Genomic DNA, 13,466 nt, shown 5'->3' on the forward strand with positions numbered 1-13,466 from the left:
TTGGAAAATGTGCTTCATAGGAAAATGTTAATTCTCTAGTGTTTGTACATGCAGCCAAATCAGATGGTGTTATAAATTCCAAAATAAACTTAGAATCAATTATAGGAGGTGAGAGTAAGTCTTCTCAGCCACAGTGCTGCTAAAAGAAAGCAACAGCCATCCCAGATAGGCTCTCGTCCTCCAGATGTTCCGATGGCTTTTTATGTTATCTGATAATCCTTATTGGATGAAAAAATGCTGAGATCTTACAGCTTTTGGAGAGTTTTTACAGAGGCTTTGTGTTCTGTTTCTTTTAAGTTTCGTGGATATGTTTTCCTCAGGCCCTTGACAACTGACCTTCCAGTGAAATGTTTGACCTTCATAATTAGAAAAACATACAATGAAGTTGGTTTGGACGAGACGTATCTGTTTTTTGTCCTCTTCCTAATGCATACCTTAAATCACACACACACTTTTTATTCTTTTTCATGTAGATAGTGATCAAAATATGACAACAGAATTTTAGATGTGAGAAATATTCCAGCTGGGAAATTCTTGTTACTGTGAGCCTGTTTGCTAGAGGTATGTTATCTGGCTTCGTGTAGTGTTACAAACTAGCAGTAATTTGAATTGGGAATTAAAAAGTTGCTGATGCAACCTTCTTTCTTGGAAGGGCCGAATAGAATATTATTTGGGGATAGCAAAAATGAAATTAAAAAGTAATTAAATTTTAAATTTCTGTTTTTTGCATTCTGAAGGTGGTGAATATCAATTCAACTGGTCATGTTTTCTCTTCTGCATATTCTCTCTTGGAATGTGAAAAGAAAGAGTGCATTCCTAATTCTCAATAAAGATGTAATTGACCTGCTGTGATTTTGAAAGTCATAATTCATCTTTTTTCTTCAGGATGATTTTCCTCACAAGTTCTGTAACATGAGGTCTTATTTCTTCAACAGAGACAGTAGAGTCCCAGGCCTTTACTACTTTCCCATTGGGGTCTACCAAGTATTTCCAGAAGTTCCAGGTTGGTTCTTCTCCTGTAGAATCTACGGGGGGGGGGGGGGGGGAAAGGAAAAATGAAAGAAAGTCATGTTAACCAGTTCTTCAGTTCTTATTTGTACCAATCTGATGATTACCAAAGGAAGGAGGAATGTCAAATCAAAAAGAGGGTGTTCAGAGTGAATGTTAAAATGATGTCTGACAGGGAGATTTAACTAGACATTAGTCCCCTGGCAAATGATGGAAGCACAGTCAAGCTTGAGACAGACAGAAGAAAGGACTGTAGTCATGAGAGAGACATGTGTATGTTACTCTAAGGATAGTTTAAAACAGTTGAAGACTGAATTTGGGATATAAAAAAAAATAAATCTAACTGCACTGGGAGCGACAAGTTGTTTGCTTATCCAGAATTTTTCCTCCACAAACACCTGGTATTATATGCTTCAGAAGAATGTTTCAAGAAATGCTGTGTGAAGAAGTAACAAGGTAAAGGTTTCCTGCTAATTCTCATATACTACTCTCTCACTCCATGACTACGTATCCATTTCACTACAGTGGTATTTTTAGCCTTTACTGTCTTTTACATAACTAACAAAATGTTTTGGATTTTGAGTAAGACAAGGAGTCTCATTACACTAAAGGCACAAGTACAGACCCTACAGACAAATTAGCATCTTTTTCCACTGATTATACAATAGACAAAAATCTCATATGGGATCCAAAGATATTTCAGAGTATTCTCAGTATACAGACAGGCCTACGTGGTTGACTGGTTGTTAAGCTGCAGTAAACCTAGTGACACCAGCAGCTTCCCTTTGTGTGTGGGCAAACAGGGAAGGAATGCAAGTTTCGTGGACACATCGGTAGTGACAACCTCAAAGGGAAAAACAGAAATGGAAGAGCATGAAGAGAATTAAAGGGAATTTTTTTCTAGCAGAAAGATCTACCTGGGGGGAAGATTGCTTTAGGTAGCCAAAAATAGTAGTGGAACTCTCTTAAATTTGGTGATGTATGGGAGAACATTGTGGTGTCGGAGAGAATAAAAAGTGGCATGGTTCTTGGCAGCTTGGCAGCTTGTGATACTGTGTCATCTTGGTCTTTATTATAGGTAATTCCTGGAAGTAATTTCTTTAGCATTAGATAAAGGCTGTCATTTTAGTCTGGCATTTAAATGGTATTTTAGAGTGTTCATTCAGTGAATGAAAAAGTGTCTTGATAGAGAATATTCTGCTTTACAGTGTATTTTGTAAGCTGTCTGCCAAGAATGAACAAAGCCTCTTCAAGTAGCGTTTAGCTATAATGCAGATCACAACTGGAAGAACAGTACAGTAATGGCTGTTGCAATGTTTGGTAAGGAATGAGGAAGGAAGTATTCAAGATTAACTCTTAGTGGCTGGTTTCACTTTTTGGTGAAGAAGTAAATCATGTAGGCACTTTGCTTCTGCTTATCCTAAAGATCATTAGATGAATCTTTAAATCCAACCTGCAGCAGCTGTATCACAGGAGAACCACTTAAAAGATTACAAAGTGGAAAAATGAAGATCAAGTGTTGTATGCATGTAGGAGAATATTTCAAGTGAAGAAGTGACTAGCTCTTACTGGGCATTTGTTATTGTAGAGTTCTTCATCCCTTGAAATATTTTTTAAAGGCTAGACAAACCTGCTGTGGTGACATAGAAGTCCTGCCTTGTGTGGGAGGATGGACTCAATGACTTCTGACTTCTGAAAATTCTGTGCTGTGGTGCTGTGTGCTCAGTCATAGGCATTCTTTTTAATCAGACAGTATCCTGTGTCAGGAATTCTACACTGGGGAAACAACCCATTGCTGTTCCAGATTACTCACCAATTAAGTACTTGAAGGCAGGAATTGCACCAGCTCCACTGACTGCAACTTTGCTGAACATAGGAAAGGAGGCACCGTAAGTCTTTCGTGCAAAACTCTCTATTTCTTTGTTGGTGTCTGGTTCTTGCTGCCCAAACTGATTGCATGGGAATGCCAGCACATTGAAATGATATGGGCCGAGGTCTTTCTGTAACTGTTGTAAGGCCTTGTAGTGACTATCTGTAAACCCACATTCACTTGCAACGTTGACAACTAATGACACCTGAAGAAGAAGAGGATGAGAGATTAAAAAATGCTGCATGTGTCATTTTTCCAACAAACAGGCTGGGATGCAGCTCAGTTTCAAAAAATGAGATTTTCTGCAGAACTGTGACTGAACACTCATGTTTGGAACTGCATTAAGTCTTGTTCACTACAGCAAGATTTAAAATATGTATTTCTCTTATGAATTACCACTGGGCAACTGTGAAGATAGTCAACAAACTATTAAGTAATCTTAATTTCCAGTTATGGAGAGTCTACTCTATGGAGAGCTGCTCTGTTCTGCATTTTGGATAGTTTCTAAGCATTCTTGAGAAGTGACCATTCAGCTGAGCAATACTCAGTTGCCTGAAAGAAATCTGCAACATTAATGGTTGTTATTGATTGTCCGTTTATCTGTTGTACAGCATCTGTTGTGCAACATCTTTTCTTGTAAAGAATTTAGTACTCAGAGCTGGCTGATCCATTTATCACTGCCAGGGTAGATGTGCTGGCAATGATAAATGGATGCACACAATTTCTAGATTGTCTACTCATTTATGACAGAATGGCAACATATGAAATATGAAGGTTACTGCCCCAATTACAGTCCAAAGCAGTGAAGAATGTGCCCATTTTAGAGTTTTCTCAAGAGTAGAATAAAGCTGAATATTGCAGTCCTTTTAGATACAGTATGATTTTATTAATAAAAGTAGCAGTATGCAGCTTACGGTGAGGTTTCTTTACATATAACTACATCATATTCTTTTTTCAAACCATTGTTTAAGAGTAATCAGCCAATGCAAATATTATACCACCTAGTTTACACTGAATCCAGTGGGTTTCTACAGATGATACATCAGCCCAGAAGTTGGTGCTTCATTTTAAATTGCAAAAAAAAAAAAAAGTTTAAATTCAGTCATCATGGCCAGTGTGTTCCCCAGTATTGCTACAACAGCAGCAGCTATTCACATCAATCTTCCTGCAATAGTTAGGAAGCTTCATGGAAGCTGGCATGTTGGCTTCATTACTGTCAGTGTGAGACAGCAGTGCTGAAGGGCCCAGAGCAGCAAAAGGGGAACCTGAAGCCTGGATGTGTTAATTGACCTGATCAAAGTTACACAGCAAATACACAGCAAAAAAAGTAACATATATATATATATATATATATATATATATATGTATATATATATATATATGAAAAATACAGGACTACTAATAACATTTAGTCTCAAACCCAAACTCTCAGGTAAAAGCTCATAATCTGGGTAAGATATGGAATGATAGGGTGAAGTTCCTGTAGGTGCAGGAAGCAGTAAAGAGAAAGCTAAGGTGAAGTTGGTGTTCATAATTTCTTATGTTAAACATCAACATGCTGTGCATTTTCTGCCTTCTATAGGTATGTGGCTGTATTTCAAGTGTTTTCTGAGCAGCCCTATTTGTTTTCCCTGGAAAACAGAAAGGTAATCTTCTAAAGTAGAAGCTGATGCAATCTTTGTGTTGTAGTGTGTCAACAGAATACTGAGCAATCCCTCTAAACTTGCACATGAAATACTATCTGGAGCCATCTAGCTAACTTTCAAAGCACCGCAGTCATTCAAACTACATTTAAGATCTCTACATGAAAATTTAAATATATGCCATATAATTAAGGATTTTCTTTCCTCTCTGTTTCCCATTCCCTCTCCTCCCCTCTCCTTTTTTGTTTTTGAGAAGAGACAATGATTTTATGATGCATTCTTGTCATAAATTGTATTCTGAATAGAATGATTATTTAAGAGCCTTTACCAAGCTATCTCATAAGTGTTTCTGTCTGGTACCACAAGTGATCAAAATGTGGTAACTTGTATTTTTTGTTTACTTTTAATAAATAACAGCTGTTCTTGTTCTCATTAAGAGATTGTACTTTGACGACTATTAATGATTTAAATTAAACTCAATACTCCCTGTGACTTTTCTCCCACCTTAGGCTCTGAGAGTGCAAGTCAAGCACACCACCTAGTGTGCAATGCCAACAATTCAACTGAACCTTTCAAAACCAATTTAATCTGAATTCTATATAAACTGTTGTCTTTTAATATTATCCTTTCCTTAGGAAACCTATGCATTCCAGTAGTGAACTCATCTATTCAACACTGCAAATTCAGATCTTGGTTTACTTGATGTTTACACAGTGTACCCTAGAGATTTAAGAATCTGCTATCACCTTTAAAGTATTTCTTTGTGGATCTTTTATCAGAAATGGTAGATGCTTATGTTCTTAACTGTCCCCATCTGGCTGATGAAAAGATCAGCTACAAATGTTAAATTAAACTGACTCAATTGTTACCTTCATGGATTAAAGTAGCAATTATTATAGCAATTATTTGTACAGTAATTAAGTATCAATATCCAGTACTTATACATGTTCCATAATACTGCATTCTCAGACTGCAGAGAGCTAGATGCAAGGTGCCTGGCATTGCTTTCCACAATAAAATAATGCTGTACGTTGTAGCAGTGCCTAGTGCTTTAGAAGATTATAGTGCCTTTGATTCAGGATTCCCAAAGAACTGTCCTAGCAGTGCTATACTGCACCCCAGCACACTGTATGTATTGTGTGGTAGGCAGGAAGGCAGACAGGTTGGTACTGTTGTACCAACATCTGGATGAGTATAAATACAGCAGGGAACAGCTGATGTGAGCTTTCTAACTCCCAGACAGATGTATTTTTGGAAAGAATACTGCTTCATACTTAGAGCACGTCTGATAGAGATGATAATTTAAAATATAAACTTTCTTAAAACAGGTGTTCTGGTAAAACAAATCTTATCTGCATCCCATTGGTTCTTTTCAACTGATCATCACTATTCCTCATGTTTAAAGTAGATGGAGTAGATGGTAGCCTGGACAAAGCATAGCATGATCACCTTCTCATGCAATGGAGTAAAACAACCAACTTTTTGATCTACTGCACTTGTGGTACTTTTTTTTCTTTCAGTTGTAGTATTGCTCTCCTCCTCTGCTTTCAGGTAGGTATAGTACCAGACCAAATTTGTAGCACATACGTAAACTTCTAGCATTCTGCAAATGGTATTTCTTATATCCCCACAGGAAGAAAGATCTTCCATCATCTCTTTTTAATATTTTTATTCAAGTGGAGGACAGGTTATATCTGTACATATTTACATCAGGAAAAAAGAGTATTTCAGAACTGTAAGTAGTACCTTTCTTATTTACTATATGATCAATGGTACTTCTAATTTGTATCAAGATGCACTTGAATGGAATGGAAGTTGAATTAATATCAATCAGCCTCGCTTTTTTTCTTGGTAAGAGCAATTTTCCCAATGATCTGAATACATAATTTAGATTAATAATGAGTTACTGAAGAACCTGCAAGTCATGAATTGCACTGTTTATTTCTACTCAGCATGGCTCTTGTGTTTTTAGGATTTACAGACTTTTTTTGGTCTCCTTTGGAAACCTGATTTTTTTTCAATTCTTGGTTAGCTTCTAGACTACAAATTACATAATTATTTAAATAAATTAGCTGAATGACTGAGCTGAAGAAATGTTTCCTCTATATCTGCCAGAAAGCTTAATGCTGTTAAAAGCTGGTTCAGCAATTAGCAGACTTGTTCCAAAGGCTAACTAGTGTCACACTCACTTTAAATTACCAGCAGCACATACATAGCACTGATATATTACTTGTGCTCTTTTAATTGCTTCAAAATATTATGATAAACCTTATGTTAATATTACTTATCTAGATTTAAGAAGGTTTATTCTAAGAAATAAGTGTTTAACCTTTGTTTCCTTGATACTGAACTCTGATGACACAATGGCAGAAAGTGGAATGGCTCATTATTATAAAGTAATTTAAAATTCTGCACGTACGTTCACAAAGAGCAGTTGAAATGAACACTGATCAGATCTCTGAATGCAAATCTTTGGCTCCACATAGAAGCTGGTCATCACCTGTTTTAGAATGCATTCTTCCATAAGGCTTAGCAGAGATCAAGGAGGAACATCGCTGATGGTGCTAACCTTTTTCAAGGTGTGGCTCAAGATCTCTCCCTTAGAAAGCCTGTTACTCCTTGAGGATGGTGTGCTGTCATAGCACCAGTGGAGATAGAGATGCACGCACTAATCCTAGTGCAGCCATGAGATACCAGAGCAGGCTCAGCAACATGCTAGGGTGGGGGCAAACAGCCACAGAACTCAGCAGGGTGGCTGGAAAGAGTGCCTCCAGTTTCACCCCTTTACTCCTTTCTATGTGGATTCTGTCTCTGAAGTAAAGCTACAGGTGGTATTTGCTTATTCAGACAGATTTGTAGATGATGTGTAGAAAAAACATGGCCTTGTGACAGGTTTTATTGACAGAGACTTTGGAAGGAACTCTTTATAAACAAAGCAAATATTGCATAGACTGCATGTTTTTCCGAGACAGATATTTGAGTGTGCATTTGACCAGTTCTGCTCTGTCTTCTAACCAAATTGTGAATGGAGGAGGACTTTGACCAGATAAAGTTTAATGCCTCTCGTTTGGTTTAAATCCACCAGTATTTCTCTTTACTCAGCTATTCAGGAAAATATATTTCTCTTTCTATGAGCCCTCTCTTGTCTTCCTGCAAACGTTTTAGTGACTCACCACTGTGGACCAGTGGGCACAATAACCTGAGTGAAGTAACTGAGGAGGGTGAAAAGGATAGTGGGAACACAGAGCTGAAGCTAAGAGTGAAAGTGAAAGCAGTGCCTGCCTTTTTTGGTAGCATCACAAAAGATGCACCTCTTGAGTGCTAAGGGTGGAGGCTGTGGGCTTTGCGTTGTTTTGTTTTCTCTAATTTCTGAATCTATCTGCAAGAACTTTATGCCCCTTTTCTTATTCTAACCTCTCTTTACTCTTACTGAGACTAAGCATCTCAGATTGTCAAATGGCTGAAAAACAATCAGATTACATTCAGGACAATTGTTTTTAAACTGGTAAGCTCTGCCCAGAACTCATTAATGTAACATTTAAATGAAATTTAAAGACATCATAAAAAATGTTTTCTTGCTCATTTTGTTGTTATCCTAAAATCAACAAGTAGAATGTAGCGTGATGTGCTGCATTTTCACAATGCTCTTACACAAAAATAACTGTCAATAAATCATTCATCTTTTACCACTGTATTACTTATTATGGTGGAATTTGTTAACTCCATTAACCACTGATTAGTTTTTGTTTTTTTAATGCAGAGCTTTAAAAGAATGGAATCCAGGAAAAAAAAAAAAGAATTACTAAAACTCATGCAGCTAAAAGGCAGAAATAAGTTCCAAAAGTAATATGTACAAAGATAACGTGCTTTAAGTTTAATAGCTGCCATCCAGTGCAGTTCATCCTGCTGCACAAAGGACAGGCATGCAGGCAAACCCTGCTTGCCACGTATGCAGGGAGCAGCGTGCAGAAGGAACACTCCGACACACAGAGGTGAGACCTGCAAACGCTTTATTTAAAGAGTGCAAAGACCTATGGAGCGATATCAAAGCAAGCACGGGCAACACTCCAGTTCAAGAGTTGCAAATGCAAATCTATCTGCATGCATCGGGTCAATGTCCAACCTCTCCCTCCCCCCTTTGGTTTCCACAGACATGCGAGGAGCGTGCACTTACCGAGCCCCTGTATTTCTCCAGAGATACTAGTTTGCCCCTGATATTTACAACTTTAAAAGTGTAAAAATCAGTCTCTTTCTGCTGAGTGGTGGAAAATGCTAAGAGCAGGAGTGCTGTAATTGCAAGGAGCATGGCTAGAGGAATGAGAAAAACTTTAGGGAAGGAAGAGGAAGGCTTGTGCTCCACACTGCCCTCAGGATCTAGCATGCTGCACGACCCAGCTGCAAACACTTGCCACAAAAGCAAAGCCCTGCCGGAAAGAAGAGACTGCTGCAAACGAAACTTTTGCAACAGTCTGGATATTGCAAAGAGCACAGAATCATAAAATCCTTAAGGTTGGAAAGCACCACTAGGATCATCTAATTCAACCATGATTTAACAGAGTCTGTGTCTATGCAAGACCTCATGGGCAGGTATTTATGGAGCAGCCAAATACGAAAAGAGAGTGTTTCCTTGCCGTAGTGATGTGTCAAGTGAGGCCTTTTATGGGTACAGCCTGAATTGAAGTGCTAGTTCTTTGGCCCGAGAATAGCAAGATGGTATGCATCTGTGGAATGTCAGATGTACAGATTTTCTTTAACTATGTCCTAGGAAAATAAGGGAGTTCTGTGATTTTTTCTGATGGACTTGCAAGAGCATTTTTTTTTTTTTTTTTTTTTTTAGTATACTAACTATAAGCATCTAGTAACTGGTGTAATGTCAAAGGATATCAGTGGCTTGGTTGCTAGTGGTTACTGATACAAGTGCTCAGAGCAAGAGTCATGGCATACAGTCAGCAGAAATTGAGAATTACAAATATGCCATGTATAATACCATGTGAAGTGGAGCACTGCTCAGGAGACCTTCAGGAACTTCTCTGTGAGGACTTGGTTTGCAGTGACTGACAGGGTGATGTAGGAGGTAGAACATTACCAAGGAGCTTTTAAGAAGCATTAAGAACTGAACGTGTTACCAAAGCTTTCAGGTTTTTAGAGCCACACCAATGCCTAAGGATTAATGTACAGATGCCACTCTTGGGTTGTCTACAAGAAAAAATACCAATTTCTAACATTTTCTATGATGTCTGCTGAGGGAAAAGAATTTGTATATGTAAAGTAACAACCATAAGAAGGCATTTGATGGTCATTGATTTCTTCTTGGACCAAAAAACTGTTCCTCCATGCCTGACTCTGCTATTTCTTGGCAAAGAAAAGCACAATGTAGTGATTTACAGAAAACAATTTAGTACATCCAAGGCATATTGGAAATCCATCTTTTGAAGAGCAAATCACATTTTGGAATCTGTGTTGGTTTTGGTTTTTGTTTTTTTTTTTAACTGAGTAGATTTTTTGGTAGATCTTTGACATCTTGATTAAATTTGGTTAGGTGGTCCAAGCATAAGTGGCATTACTGTAAGGGGAAAAAAAACCTTGGTTAGCTGAAAGATTTAATGAGAGTATTTAACCAGTTCAAATTTTGCATGCTTTTCTGTATTTCAGCTTAAGCAGACATCCAGTATCAAGAAATCATGTAATGTTCTACATGGATGAAAAGTCTTTCATCATGCTGACCATAGGGAAAATACATTGTGCTGAGAATCTGAAGTTCTCATCTTCACAGGTAAGTTCTGTATTTCTGTGCATTTTCCTACCTGTAGCACTGACCATGAACCAAGTGCAATTTCCTCACTTTAGAACCAAATCACCTCAGAAGCTTTAGAGAATCTTTGAGACAGCTGAAAGTGCAGATCAGGGCTTTAAAATGCTTTATGCTTTTAAATAAAGAAATTAAAACTAATTAATTCCAAAAACAGTTAAAAAAATCATTTCAACAATGAAAATAACTTAAGTTGTTTTTTCTTTTCTTGTTTTTCTGAAAAAAAAAAAGAAATGTTCAGTACACTTTTTCATTATTTTTAGATATAACTATATAGTAGTTTAGGTATGGGACAACAAATAAGGCATCATGGTACAAGCAAGGTTTTGCTCTGGAAAGGGACTCTATAAAATCTGCTTCCTCCAGCCTCATCTTTACTGTCTGTTTTCTATGCAAAATTCACTTGTTTTCCAAGTTACATTTTCTCTTACAATCTCAGCCAGAATCTGAAGGGTTGTGATCAGTGGCACTGAATTGCAATTTCTTTAAATGATGGCCAGCTGGCAGTGAAATTCAACTTCCTCTTTTACTGCCACGTTTCTTTACTATTCCCTGCAATAAAATTCTGCAGAGGATGCAGAACTGCTTCCGAATACACACAGTGACTTGGTTCTGTAATGATCAAGTTTTCATGGTAAAATTGCACTAATGTTTTCCATTCAAGTCTATCCAGCTATTTGAACTAAATTGTGGAAAGAATCTGATATGTTCTAATAAAATTCAGCTAGTAGGAAAAATGCCAGTCAATTTTGCAAACTGGTGCCTGTTTGCTCAGTAGCATGTCTAAATATTGATTTAGGAGCACTGCATCCACCAGCAAGTTAAATTTAGTTATTTCTACGATTTACTTTTTGACTTACCAAACCTAATCAATATCTTTGTCTAATAGGGCTGATTTGAAGCCACCACCCAGCTGACCTCAGCTGCCATCAGACAGCACTGCAGCACTGCAATTTTTGTCACTGCTGACTGGATTAGGCCCATGTTCCTAAGGGTCTGCTCTGCACAACCTCCCAGAAGCAAAATGGAGGTACCCATCTTCATTTCGTAAAATTTGAGCTTGAAGTGAACTAGGAAAAAGCAGATTAGCTCTAAGGATTCCAGTGAATTAACAATACATTTCAAAGGTACATCTTGCCAGTATTCCTAGCATCCAGAATTACACATTTTGCAATTTTCATTTGCCTACAGACTAAGCTAGTGTTTTCAACACTATTATTTATTTTTAATAATTTCCTTTTAACCTCTTCCGTAGTTCAACAACACTCTCTTATACCTCTTGTTTTTCAGGACAGGCCTCCTTACCCAGGGTTAGGCAGTGCCAATAAGGCGTTTCCCTGCCAAGAGAGATAGCACTGCACTGGGTCCTTGAAATATTTGCTTTATTCAAACACTTGCCAATTCCTTTAGGTCACCCTGCAGCACTGCCAAGAGCCCAGCAGGCCAGCCCTTCTCTCTTGAGACCTGCCCAAGCGCCAGCAGACATGCTGGCCAAGGTACTGTCCCTTGCTGTGGCCAGAGATAGCTTCGTAGCCAAGGCCAGGGAGCTGGGGTCCCCTTTCCCCCAGCATCCCAGCGATGGGAAAGGCCTGCAGAGGTTGAGCTTTATGCGGAACTTGCATTCCTCCATCAAGTATCAGCGAGCAGAGCAGGGGAATGGGGAAGGACGGCTTTGACGCCCAGGCTGTGGAGAGGAGCAGATCCTCAAAGGACCGCAGTGCATCATAGAATCAGCAAGGTTGGAAAAGACCTCCGAGATCACATAGTCAACATACAAGACCGCCTACCACTGCTATTTCCTCGCTAAAACACGTCCCTCAGCACTAATCTAAACGTTTCTCGAACACCTCTACGAGCTGTTAAACCCCGCAGGTCTGCGCGGGGAGGGGGCGGGCGTTCCTTCCCGGCACGGGAAAAAAAAGAGAAAATGGGGAAGAAAAAAAAAATAAAAATGGGGGTAGGCTAGTGGAAAAAATGGAGCACTTGCTTCCTTCACTCCCCTCTGCTGCCGTAGCGTGCGGGAACAGCCGCAGAGTGGGAAGCGAGGCTTCAACCCCGGCCGAGCGATCCCGAGCAGGGCTGGCACGCACCGGCCCGTGCCCACCGCCCGCCGGCCCGGCGCTCCCCGCCCGCCCGCGTCCCACAATGCACCGCGCGGCTGACATGGCGGCCGGGCCGGACTGAGGCGCTGGCGTCGGGGCCTCCAGCAGCCGGAGCCGGGCATGGCGGGGGCGCAGCCCCGGCACCCCTAGGGCCGCAGCCAGGTACCGGGCTCCGGGGGCAGCCGCCGGCTCCGGGGACGTCCCTCCGAGGAGGAGCTGGGCGCGCTCTGCCCGTTCCCCCCGTGCGCGGCGGGGGTAAGCGGGCCTGGGGGGCTCGGCGGGGCCTCGGCACCCGCACGGCACGCAGCGCCCGGCACTGGGCAGCCCGCGGGGTGCTGGTGGCGGGGTCGGGGTCGCCGGGCGCGGCGTCGGGGTTGTCGCGGGGAGCTGGGGCCGTATCCCGCCTGGAGCTGGGTGCGTGCAGGTTGTTGTTGTTCTTCTCGGCTAGGATTAAATATATGCTGGGGGGGGGGGAGGCAGGCCGTGCTCGCCAGCTGTGCCCCTGCCTGCGGTTACTCGCCTAAACCGGAGGTTCTGCTTTCTGTGCGCGTGGTGTGCCTGAAACGATGCACATAGATCCCTCTACCTCTGTTAGGGCTCTTTTGTTGGCTTATCTCGTGTACAAATACGTAAGCGACTCTCGGGCTTTTGCAGTAGGTTGCAGTTTGCCAGTTGGCTGAATGTGTCACATAACCTGAGGCTTTCTGGCTTTTAAAGTTGTTTCTAGGTCTGTCAAAGGAGGACGAGCTGGTTACACGCAGAGAAACAATATAATCAGATCCAGGCTTAGGTTCTAGGGAGGGACTGGGGTGCTAAGGCGATAGTGGCATCTGCGTAAGAATTTATTGTTTCTGTTTTTCATGCTATCTGCACGTTACTTTGTTTCCTGAACGGTAGCCTGGGTTTAAGAGTTGTTGTGTTTGTTTGAAAATAGGAGATGCGTGTTCTGTTTTTGTTTGACAAGTGCTCCCGGTTTGAGTAGGTGCTTATGCATCGTCTGACCCCTGATGGTTATGACATAATTATTTCCGTGA

At 40.5% G+C, this 13,466-nt stretch overlaps 1 protein-coding gene across 1 annotated transcript; it reads right to left on the minus strand.

Annotated features, from left to right (window-relative positions):
• Positions 1-861: 861 nt before the first annotated feature.
• Positions 862-8,902, minus strand: GPX7 (glutathione peroxidase 7; the record flags this gene model as incomplete). The annotated part of the gene is made up of 3 exons (XM_079535426.1): positions 862-1,025; positions 2,822-3,083; positions 8,696-8,902. 3 exons carry the CDS (start codon positions 8,900-8,902, stop codon positions 862-864), a joined length of 633 nt encoding a protein of 210 aa, XP_079391552.1.
• Positions 8,903-13,466: the final 4,564 nt, after the last annotated feature.

This window comes from Tetrao urogallus, assembly GCF_951394365.1.
Source record: "Tetrao urogallus genome assembly, chromosome: 5".
Lineage (NCBI taxonomy): Eukaryota > Metazoa > Chordata > Aves > Galliformes > Phasianidae > Tetrao > Tetrao urogallus.